Source organism: Limulus polyphemus, unplaced genomic scaffold, assembly GCF_000517525.1.
Source record: "Limulus polyphemus unplaced genomic scaffold, Limulus_polyphemus-2.1.2 Scaffold1441, whole genome shotgun sequence".
Lineage (NCBI taxonomy): Eukaryota > Metazoa > Arthropoda > Merostomata > Xiphosura > Limulidae > Limulus > Limulus polyphemus.
The window spans coordinates 158,768-171,165 of NW_013667051.1; the positions used below are offsets into that span (position 1 = coordinate 158,768).

Below are 12,398 nucleotides of genomic sequence, written 5' to 3' on the forward strand. Positions count from 1 at the left end.
TCTAATTACACCTAAGTTATAGAATGTAAGATAATGCATCAGAAGTCCAATTTGGAAAGGTTAGTTATCAGATTACACCTATGTTATAGAATGTAAGATAATGCATCAGAAGTCCAATTTGGAAAGGTTAGTTATCAGATTACACCTATGTTATAGAATGTAAGATAATGCATCAGAAGTCCAATTTGGAAAGGTTAGTTATCAGATTACACCTATGTTATAGAATGTAAGATAATGCATTAGAAGTCCAATTTGGAAAGGTTAGTTATCAGATTACACCTAACTTACAAAATGTCAGATAATACATCAGAATTCCAATATGGAAAGGTTCTTGTTGTCTAATTACACCTAAGTTATAGAATGTAAGATAATGCATCAGAAGTCCAATTTGGAAAGGTTAATTATCAGATTACACCTAAGTTATAGAATGTAAGATAATGCATCAGAAGTCCAATTTGGAAAGGTTAGTTATCAGATTACACCTAACTTACAAAATATCAGATAATGCATCAGAAGTTCAATTTGGAAAGGTTATTGTTGTCTAATTACACCTAAGTTATAGAATGTAAGATAATGCATCAGAAGTCCAATTTAAAAACGTTATAGTTTTCGGATCACTCCAAAGTGATCCATCCGTCTGACGTGTCCTGTTTAACTGGATAAGGGAGATTGAAGTATGAGCTTCACCTTAATTTTGCCACTTTACGTCCTTCTTACTTTTGTGACTTAACTATTAACTCTACCTTTCATTCTATTAATATTTTACCGCTTCAGTTATTTAGTTGAGAATAACTTAAAAACTCCAGCTCTTTTTTTTGTGTCACTATTTTATTAGATACACTTTTACTCCTATTCAACAATGCAGTTATTTCTTCTACAACAATGAGATTTAAATGTTGCAATTGTTGTTACAGCACACATTTGTTTTGAGAGATATTATTTATACCATAAAATTTCATTTACAAAGAACATATCTAAATTTGACAACAATAATACTAACAGAGTACATATGTTTCTGTACTTAATAACACATATCTCATAGTCATTATATTTGACAACAAACAAACGCTTGACGTATATGTAATAGATATGCCTATTCATAAGCATGTTATTTGAAGGTTGTTTGAACTGTTAATAGATAGGTTTTCTAGATACTACTTACTAACTGCGTGTAAAATATACATATATCGTTATCCCGACATCACTCAGTTTAGGCTACAGATGTGATTGGAATCAGTTAAGATGATATGGCTGTTGAAAGTTATACAAAGATGTAGAAATGGTTTGTATGGTCATATAGTGGAGTTGATAAATATGATAGGGTCATACAAGAGTTGATAAAGGTGATATGGTCATACAAGAGTTGATAAGATTGATGGTAATTCACATAAAATTCAAGACCTATGAGTTTACAGAAGAAACACACAAGAGATGGGTAAAACAACAGAGGATACGGGCGATAAAACATAGCAAAAATAGTATTAAGTGATGGGTAAAACAACAGAGGGTATGGACGATAAAGCATGCGAGAAATAGTATTAAGTGATGGGTAATACAACAGAGAGTATGGGCGATAAAGCATGCAAGAAATAGTATTAAGTGATGGGTAATACAACAGAGAGTATGGGCGATAAAGCATGCAAGAAATAGTATTAAGTGATGGGTAATACAACAGAGAGTATGGGCGATAAAGCATGCAAGAAATAGTATTAAGTGATGGGTAAAACAACTAAGAAAACATGGGAGGAAAGAAACAAGTGCTGGATGGGTAATACAATAAAGAATATACGGGTGATAAAGTTCTAGTGTATAAAAACAGATTATAAGCGATGGGTCATGTAGGAAAGAATATATAGAAGACAGAGTATCCAAGAATCAAATTATAAGTGGTGGGTAATTCAACAAAGAAGGATGATAGATTATAGATAAAACAAATATGATATGCATGTTGAACTATGTGACAAAACTAATATAAGTTAAGAGTTATATTAGAGGATCCCAAACTGAAGACAGCAGTCCCCTGAGGACCCACAGTAAAGTTTCGGGGGAAAACCGTAACAAACAGGCAATACTGTTAAGGTACTTGTGCTGAGAAAGTTTGGGAAGCCGTGGATTATATAACAAAAACTAAGACATTTATCAATAGTTACGTCCTATAGGGTTCAAACTATATAACACAATGACATATCACGAGTTTATTTGTATTGATGTTCATATCATCACAGACAGGTCTTACATACTAAATCTTTTCATATTTTGATAAAGCCAGGTTTGAGTCAGTTCTGAATTTATCATCGGTTAGATGGATCCAACTGTTAAAATCGACTGATGACATCATTGTTCGACCAAGTTGGGGTTATAAAGATACGTGTTCAAAGTAATGTTAACACTCATTGTCCATAGTCGCAATGTTTAACATTTCGTGGTAAGTCATATTAATATTACTAAACATTACGTAGGGTCACGTTAGTGTTACTAAACATTGAGTGTATGGTTTAACTAGTGTTAGCAGACATTAGGTATTAGGTCAAAACATTATTAGAAGTCATTATGTGTATTGTAAGACCATTATTATCAAACATTGGACATTTTCAGACTATAGTTCAGAGTATTTGATCAAAATAATTTCAAAAACTATTGAGTATTTTAGCTGACTAGAGTTTAATAATTTTAAAAGTGTGTAATCAGTTGGCCTTATAAAACCTTTGGTCAGGTTTGAAAGAAGACGGTTGTTAACATTTAGACTGTTTCTGGTGGTGGGATCCACGTCAGTTGGGTTAAACTAGTAGAATGAGAAATTTCTGATGTTCCATAACCCACCTTCTTCTTAGTTCGGCTCTCCTTCAGAGACTTGCTGTAGAGCCGGAAAACATTCGAGTTACAGCTGTATGCCATGGCCACGAAGAACCCCTGAAGAGAGGCTAACACGGAGAAGGCGAACCAAAGAGAGAATAAGTCAGCAAGCTGGGCCAGCAGACAGCACATCCAAGTGACTATCTGGAATAGTACAAGCTTTAGGTAGAGGAACAGCTGAAGGTAACGGCGACTCCTCATTTTCTGGGCCGTACGGCGGTTCATCTGCATGCTAGCGGTGTAGCGAATTACGACAGCCGAGTGGACGAAATAGGCCAGGTCGGCTACAATCAGCACAGCAGCGGGCAACACGAAAGTGTAAATTAGGGAGACGTTATCGACGAGCCAGCAAGTTGGAACCACAAAAGGTTGCTTGTCAGATTGGTCTTTGGTGTGGAGAAGTGCCGTTAAGCAGGTCAGAGCACCGGGTAAGCCCCAGGCGAAGATAATACACTTGAGAATCGACTTGCGGCTCTCCGTTAGCGGTGACAGTTGCAGGTTGACGTTGTCGCGAAAAGTGTGGAACATGTCTCGGGCCATAACGGTTAGCCAACAATGTACGGATAACCACAGGTAGTGGAGCAGAAAGGCCAGGGTCAGACAGAGTCCGTGGTCATCCACCTTCTCCACGCTGATGACGGAGAGCAGGTGGGACAGAAAGAGAGCGGTCAGCAGGTTCAACAAGGACGTGCCGCTGACCGTACGGAGATCAGAGAAAAGAGTGTACGTGATAAAGGCCAATACAACACCGACAATTGAAAGGCTCGTCCCGATCACTGTCAGTAGAGAGAGAAGACTCTGTGTTCCAGACTCCCCCCATTCGTCATCACCGCTGAAGTTACCCGTCCGGTTCGCTGTCTTCCTGGGAAAAGTGTTCCCGCCACTAATAGCGTGTAAACTCACTGAGAAGACGTCTGCCATGTTGATAGTCACTGCTCATAGTTTTACTGAAATATCTTTTCACAGATAGTGTTTCTTCGTAGCTACATCTTTAATCGTAATAAAATGGTAAAGACGACGAATAAAATAGTGTTTTCTACTTATTTACGGAAACTTGGTACTCCTGTCTCTGGTTACACGTGATAATGAACACACTGCAAATAAACAGAATCTTTAGTCAGTCTTAGATTCCCAAAATCTTACCGTTTTGTCCTTAGGTAACGAAGGTAGTAAGATTTCTATGTACTACCTACGGCTATACATGCTCCAGTGAATCTGCAATACGAGATAGCTGAAATATGACGTCTACTTCTTCACGTTTTATGCGCAGCTGTCGCGTCCACATCGGTTGTCATTGAGCTGATTGGAGTTGCCGCGTTTTATATACACGTATGTATATATATCTCTACTCTACGTGCCGCTTACATGCGGTAACGCAGCGCCCTCAGTGGAAGAAAGATAGTCGCTACATCGTTTGTTTTCAGTTTTAATTGTGCTTCGAAGAATATTGTGTAACGTTTGTTTGGGTTATAACATTTGTGTGTCGCAACTTTGTTTTTCTACTAACGATAGGAAGAGACGAATGATGCCTGATAACTGGTAAAAAAAACGAAAATAATTTATCATAACAATAGGGTTAGTTCATATTTGGTGAAGAAAATGAGTGATGGCTGATATCAGATCAAAATTTCAAAACGGAACGAGGAGTATAGCTCGAATTAAATAAAATAATAGTTTATTATTTGCTAGCCATCCCTAATTTTAAGCTGATAGGCTAGAGAAAAGGCAGATAGTCAACAGCACCCACCGCAAACTCTTGGGTGTCACTTGTCGAATAGCGGGTTCTGTCGTCACTCTTATAACGCACTCACGAACTCAAAGTGCGGAGCGCATTTTTGTGGCAACAAAGATCTTCAAACTCACAGTCCGTCATAATTACCACTAGGACACACGCGACCAAGAATCACCAAGAGTTGAACTTGGATACTACTGTAGTGCTATATATCAAAACGTTGCACGTGATCTTATTAATGGGTTATTGTTGTTGTTTTTTCGCAAGTTCATATAGCTCACATTTCTTTTCTACACAAGACGTATATATATATGTTGTTTCCAGTGGAGTGACAATGTGAATAGTAGTTCCTGGACGTATATATAAACCGAAATGTATTACTAAGCAACACAACCATCACCAAGAACCCTAGATAATTCCTTTCTATACCAGATAAACACGTAGACATTAATTAAACAAGGTAATTATTTTGGTAGTATATGCGTATATTTCGTTGATGTTTTCTAATTTATAAGCTAAGATTATATAACAACGCGTGTGCGTGTGATTTACGTGTAGTTTTATTGCCGGGAAAGAACTAATGTTGTAATCATTGTTTTTGAACGTTGCGTACAAGTCGGTCGTCCGTTCGTAAGTACCCTTTTCACTTAGCAACAACATCAATTTTGTTTAGTGTCGGTATCACATCTTTCGCTACTGAACTCACTCAGATGAGTTCTCCAACTCTATCACATCTTTCATTACTGAACTTATCACTCAGATGAATCCTCCATCTCTATCTTTCACTACTGAACTCACTCAGATGAGTCCTCCATCTCTATCACATCTTTATTACTAACTTCTCATTCAGATGAGTCCTCCATCTCTATCTTTCGCTACTGAACTCACTCAGATGAGTCCTCCATCTCTATCACATCTTTCATTACTGAACTTCTCACTCAGGTGAATCCTCCATCTCTATCACATCTTTCATTACTGAACTTCTCATTCAGATGAGTCCTCCATCTCTATCTTTCACTACTGAACTCACTCAGATGAGTCCTCCATCTCTATCACATCTTTCGCTACTGAACTTCTCACTCAGATGAGTCCTCCATCTCTATCACATCTTTCATTACTGAAATTCTCACTCAGATGAGTCCTCCATCTCTATCACACCTTTCATTACTGAACTTCTCACTCAGATAGAGTCCTCCATCTCGCCATTATGGCGGTAAGTTTAAAATGACCACCAAATTCAAATTGTTTATCTAGCTTTTTATTAATGCTGTTTATTATTTCCTCTATTAATCTAATAAAAAATAACAAAAGAAAGAGAGCAAAAATCTTTTGTAAGGGGGAGGAAGAGGTCGAAGGTATACTTGATCCTCCTGGGTCCAAAAAAATCGGACCTAAAAATCCGAAACAGCGTTTGTCGTTTATCCAATCTGTTTGAAAATAACACAGGCACATCACAGAAAAACACATTCATGATGTACAAACAACACATACGGCCGGTAATAGAAGATGCTTATTAGGCTTGAATTAACGTTACACCACACATAATTAAACATAAATTACAAGCTATACAAAACTCACTTCGCATCTACAGCATATAAAGTTACACACAGAACAAGTTCAAATTTCTTACATAATTATGCAAACGCACAGCACACCTGAACAGATCGGTCATCTACTTCTGGAAAAACGTAAATAAAAACTAACCAGTACATTCGCTAGATCGCTGTACCATACCTGATGGAAATGAGCCTAAATTACTCTCCCTTGTTCATATTTACTATAATGATAGTAATCAGCCTCCTGCTGCTAGACTTACCGTATTACTTGTGTGGTGTATTCACTATGTATTATCAAGGTATTAAAGTTAAGTACGTACTAAATATGTTACCGAATGAACGAGCGTTGGAATATATGAGACTAATTGTGTAATGTTAGAATGACAACATTCGAAAAGAAGCAAAGTGTATGCCAAGTACACATACTCAACGTTGAACATAAATGAACACGACCCTGATGGGGGTAATATAATTATGATAGTGACTTTACATAAATACAGAACCATCTTTTATGCGATGTTTAGCATTTAACAATGCTCTTAACTTAACTGTGCCGATCACAAGAACATCAGTGTCGAATAGGGTCTACATACGCACCTGCACACCCCCCCCCCTCCGATCCCGATCAGGATGAAGATTCAGTTTGTTTATCCAACCGCTCAAGGATTTTCCTAGTCTGCAGTTGATTACAAATTTCGCACATGTAAAAATATTTGTGCAGTTCAAAATTCACTTATATAAGTAAGTTCAAATGAATAGATATTAAAAAACATATTTAAGATTATAAAATTTCATTCCGGAGTTGATAAATAAACGTATTTACTAGAAATTCTTCATTTTTTGGACCATTTGTTACTAGGCCCGAATATATGAGGTGCAATAAGGCGTCATGTATGAAAAAATAATGAAGTTAAAATATAATTGTGCAGTTAAAGTATAATTGTGCAGTTAAAGTATAATTGTGCAGTTAAAATATGATTGTGTAGTTAAAATATAATTGTGCTGTTAAAATATAATCGTGTAGTTAAAGTGTAATTGTGCAGCTTAAAAAGAAAATCCTTAGGAAAAGCTCTGCTCTCTCTCTCTACCAAGTTAACTTTAACGGCCTAGAGTAAATATGGATAATTCAATCTCTTGCATCAAAGATAAATCCTTATGAAAAGTTCTGTAACCGCCTATTCATTTATACTTAATCTGTAAGGAGTCCACCCGAATCCTTTTACCAAATTTGATCAATCAAAATCAGTTCACCCGTTCCTCACAACAACTTATAACACCATACATACAGACGGACATTGCTATATATATATATAGCAACATGAACTTTGAAAGTACGGGTCTGTATCACACTTGAAAACACATGCATGAGGTATTTCTAAAGGTTAAATGACACTTACTCGTATCAAAAGTCGTCATTTTTTCTGTTACTTGGAGTAGTGAAGAAAATACAGAGATTATTTCTTTAAGCCCTTTTCAAAATTGTCCGTGTAAACCTTCATGTTGTTATTTTCAGCGGATAATCGATTCTACTGCCAGGAGTAAATTGACTCTTTCTCTATTTCTTCACCTCTTACTCCAATATATTGCTGAGCTCTTACTTAAGCATACTGTATTGTACTACATAAGGCACTGTTAATCGTTCTTGCATATTGTGATCACATCTTGAGGACGCTAAAATTGTATCATAAACACTTGAAGGAAAGGCATTTATGTCGAAAATGTCATTTATATGATAACTAGATGGCGCAAACAATGCGATTTAAAAACACTGCAATACAGATTAAACGCGGAGAGTTTTTTTTTATCTCCACATAACCATCCTTAGTTTGGACTTGTAGATTATAGGAAAAGTAATTATTCAACAACACCAACCGCAAATTCTTGAGAGACTTTGACTGAATAATGACCGAAAGTGTGATGCGCGTTTTTTTTTGGGGGGGGGGGGGAAGCTCGAACTATGAAAACTCATATTCCCAGTCGTGCATGATAACTATTAAGACACGCCCAGCCCTAGTGGGAAGTGTTTCAAATGTTCAATTTTTTTTTCGTTGTTTTTGTGAGTCGTTGCTAAGTGATAGAAGCCGGCCAAGCATGGTGTGGTGATTAGGTCGCTCTACTTGCTACCTTTGGGTCGTGATATGGAAAACCCGCCGCCGAACGTGGTTGCCCTATCAAACGTGGGAGCGTTATTATGTGACGGCCAATCCCACTCTTCGTTGGTGAAGAATGGCCTAACAGTTGGATGTCGGTGTTGTTGACTAGCTGCCTTCCCTCTAGTTTATCATTGCTAAATTATGGTCGTCTAGTGCAGGTGGACCTCGAGGTTAATACACTTCATGTGATGAGCTTACACACTTCAAATACTGACTTACGCTTTACATGTTGAGGTTTACGTTTACACACTTCACATAGTGACTTACGCTTTACATGTTGAGGTTCAACTTTACACACTTCACATAGTGACTTAAGCTTTACATGATGAGGTTTAAGTTTGCACACTTCACATACTGACTTAAGCTTTACATGTTGAGGTTTGAGTTTACACACTTCACATAGTGACATAATAAATTTTACATGCCAATTTTTTTTGCGTTTTAGATGAGTTTACAGACGCATGATAATTGAATACGCTTCAGATTGTAAGCTTAAACACTAAGTAGTAAATTATCACACTTTCAGTTGTTAAGTTATTACTAACCGTAAGAAGATAAAACATTTTATATTGTTCATTTAACTACTTCAAATAGCACTTTAAAGAAGAAGCAGAGAGTGTAAAGACTTTTAAACTCTAATACGTAGCCACTCACTTTACATAACTGTGAACTTTGCAACTCTGGTTAAAATCCCTAATATCTTTCACCATTTAACGCTTCCTAAGCCTATAACCGTTCTCTAACAACTTACCAAGTTTAAATGCAAGAATAATTCTTTCCTGACGAAGCACAAAACTGCATATACATTACTTCATTACACACTTCTCAGTTTGCCTTAACGACCTTGTTAAATTTTTCCTCTAAAAATTATTATTACTTATTTTTCCCGATCGATGTTTAGTTTCGAAGACTTCACGAAGTCAGCCTTCTTTGACATCCAAGACTGCTAAGTCTGAGTCTTGATGTCTCTGACCTGGCTGTGTGGTTTATGTGTGGTATAAAGTGCCGTTAAAGTTGAAGCTTACAGCATACGACGGATAAAATAATTCGTATATTCAGAGAACTGGATCCATAAAGACTTATGTCATATCGTGTTTTTCATCTCTTACAGCTACTGAGATCTCTCGCTTCACAAACCCAGCGGGAAATGTCAGTTCTATTGGCGAAGCAAGGCAATATTGCTGGGGTGGGGAGGGGCGGTGTAGACATGTTTCTAAACTCGGAAAACATAGTATTCACAATAACTTTTCCTCTTCGCTTCCACGAAATATTTTTCTTTAGCGCTCGATTCGAGATGTCACGCTACACAAAATGACGTATAAACGACACAAAGGTAATAGGTCATATAAGAATAATGAATTACTTTTCCAGTTAGATTTTAGCTTTAATATATTGATTATTTGTAGAACGTTATAGTATTAATTTTTAACACAGTATTTAAGATATTGAAGCCAGTATTATGAAACATTTTAAATAAATTATATTAATTCCTTTTAATCCCTGTAGTGTATTTTTCCCCTTTATCCCCTTATAATTTGTCCCCCAGTGTCACAGCGGTATGTCTGCGTACTTACAACGTTAGAATCCAGATTTCGATACCCGTAGTGGGCAGAGCACAGATAGCCCATTGTGTAGCTTTGTGCTTAATTACAAACAAATAAATCCCTTCTAATATTTATTTTTGCTTTATAGATGATTTTATAGTTTTAATGTTTTTTATTTTATTATTTTTGTTATACGGTTTGTATACTTCTATTTCACTGATAATAAATTAGAAATGAGTAAAATAGCAATTCAGATACCTCTTTTATCCCCCTAAACTCATACCCAAGAGAACTTTCATTTTAGACCAAAACATACCCGCTTGGCTGGACTATGACAACAATAAGTTAAATACACCCTAAGCTAACGCAACGTAAAACCTATACAGCCCTAAAAAACTGAGACAAAACATCATGTTAGGCTGCGGATGTTTATTTCCTCTAATCTCTTAGTCAGTCTGTTACTGAGTTTAAACTAAAAGGATAAGAGTTCACCATTTCAGATACATCCTACTAATCTCCTAGTCAGTCTGTTGCGGAGTTTAAACTAAAAGGATAAGAGTTCACCATTTCAGATACACCCCTCTAATCTCTTAATCAGTCTGTTACGGAGTTTAAACTAAAAGGATAAGAGTTCACCATTTCAGATACACCCCTCTAATCTCTTAATCAGTCTGTTGCGGAGTTTAAACTAAAAGGATAAGAGTTCACCATTTCAGATACATCCCTCTAATCTCTTAGTCAATCTGTTACTGAGTTTAAACTAAAAGGATAAGAGTTCACCATTTCAGATACACCCCTCTAATCTCTTAGTCAGTCTGTTACTGAGTTTAAACTAAAAGGATGAGAGTTCACCATTTCAGATACATCCTTTGAGCGAACTGACAAGTGTAGTCCGCTTAATATCAAAACAATTCTTTGTTCTATCTAGAGCATTGTAATAACTTCTGAAGTTCTTCAAGACTTAATTCACGTTGCGTTTGATACGTCCTAAGAAACATTTGTCCATCACTTTCACAATTTAATCTTTCCATACCCGGTAGTGAATAAACCTTTTTTTTTTTGTCAGTCGCGAAATAATTTGTAGGTAAACGTAATCTTCTGTTGTTGTCAATCCTAACGGATTTACACGTTCTTAAACTGCAGAACTGTCACTGGGGGGAGAGACTCGCGTGTTTGTAAAACTGAAACGTAAAAAAACAGGATTAATATCATAGGTTTCTTGTTCACGCAGAGTGGAATGAAAGGATTTATACAAATGTTTTTCTCGTGTTACTTCAGTGCAGACTGAATGTTTTAGATCTCAATTTGTCAACTAATAAAATCAAGAATTTTAATTGGATTACAAACTGAAATAACTGCTCACAGCTGTTAGTGAACGCTCAAATTATCCCAGTCAATTACCCCCCCCCCTTCTCCTCTAATAACGCCTCGTAATCTCAGAACACATATTTCTGGAAACTTCTAAGATCGTCACATACATACGATTCATAATCCACAGTTTAATGATAAAACGTTAAAATTATTTTGCATGCTAGTCTATTGTTTTTTGTTTTTTTCCAACATAAATATTTATAAGTAACGTCATTAAACTTGGGAGGGCCTGGGAATGAGTGGATTATTATTGATAGTTGAAGGCTGATTGGGCTTTGCAGATGAATTATTAACGTTGCATGATTGCGAAAATCTCTTTCTACGCACCTGCTTCATTTTCTGCTTTGATGAGATATTCTTATAAGCTGCTTTTTTTTCCGTTCTGAAAATTTTAATACTATTATATTAGCAAGCTGGTGCTAATTAGCTCGACAGATGCTACTGTTAGGAGCACTGAGGCAGAAAATCCAAGCAATCGAAAGCGCTTAACGAAGCATCGCGTGTATACTTTCGCTTCTTCTCAATCTGACTAAAAACCACCACACGCACAGAGTAACTCAAAAACAAATTACAGTTGTTAATAAAACAAACACGGGAAAAAATACACATTATTATTTGCTTTTTTTGTCGGTACGTAAGCGTCATGAACTATAGAACGTTGTATAAAGTACTTTATAAAGTCAAGTACCTGAAACTTGGATTCCATGATGACTGTTATGTTCATTTTAGTTCAAGGCATGAGTCTATAGTTGTTTTGTTTTTTTTGCACAGCGGCTAATTGCAGTCTGCTAAACGTTATTATATACTATAGGTTATATCCAAATTACCAAATACACATCGAAGAATAGAGTAAATGACTGGTTCTCATTTTTATTGAAAGGAAAATTTCGTCTTTCACTATATCATATGTCCACTTACGCAACTTTGTCTCTTCCAAAGGTTTTCTCTTGGGCAAATAAAACGCGTCACCGGACAAAATGGAAGATCTGGTCAATTGAGCGATGCTTGAGAAGCTGGTAATCACGAAATGGTCTACAATGAGGAGCTGGTAATTTGATCAGGTGACCCGCAAATCATATGTCAAGCCACTGACTACAGGAGCATGCCAAAATTTAATAGGTCTTTTGTTAAAGAAGCCATGTTCAGGAAAGCTAAAAATACAAATAGTGAATGTATCTGCATTGCTAGG

At 36.5% G+C, this 12,398-nt stretch overlaps 1 protein-coding gene across 1 annotated transcript in view; it reads right to left on the reverse strand.

The window, feature by feature from the left end:
• Window positions 1-4,128, reverse strand: part of LOC106463582 (adhesion G protein-coupled receptor E2-like) — a 5,702-nt gene extending 1,574 nt beyond the window's left edge. Inside the window, exon 1 of the mRNA XM_013923629.2 lies at window positions 2,821-4,128. Coding sequence (XP_013779083.2) covers window positions 2,821-3,774 — 954 coding nt within the window. The 5' untranslated portion in view covers window positions 3,775-4,128. The remainder of the gene's footprint in view (window positions 1-2,820) is intronic.
• Between the last annotated feature and the right edge of the window lie 8,270 nt (window positions 4,129-12,398).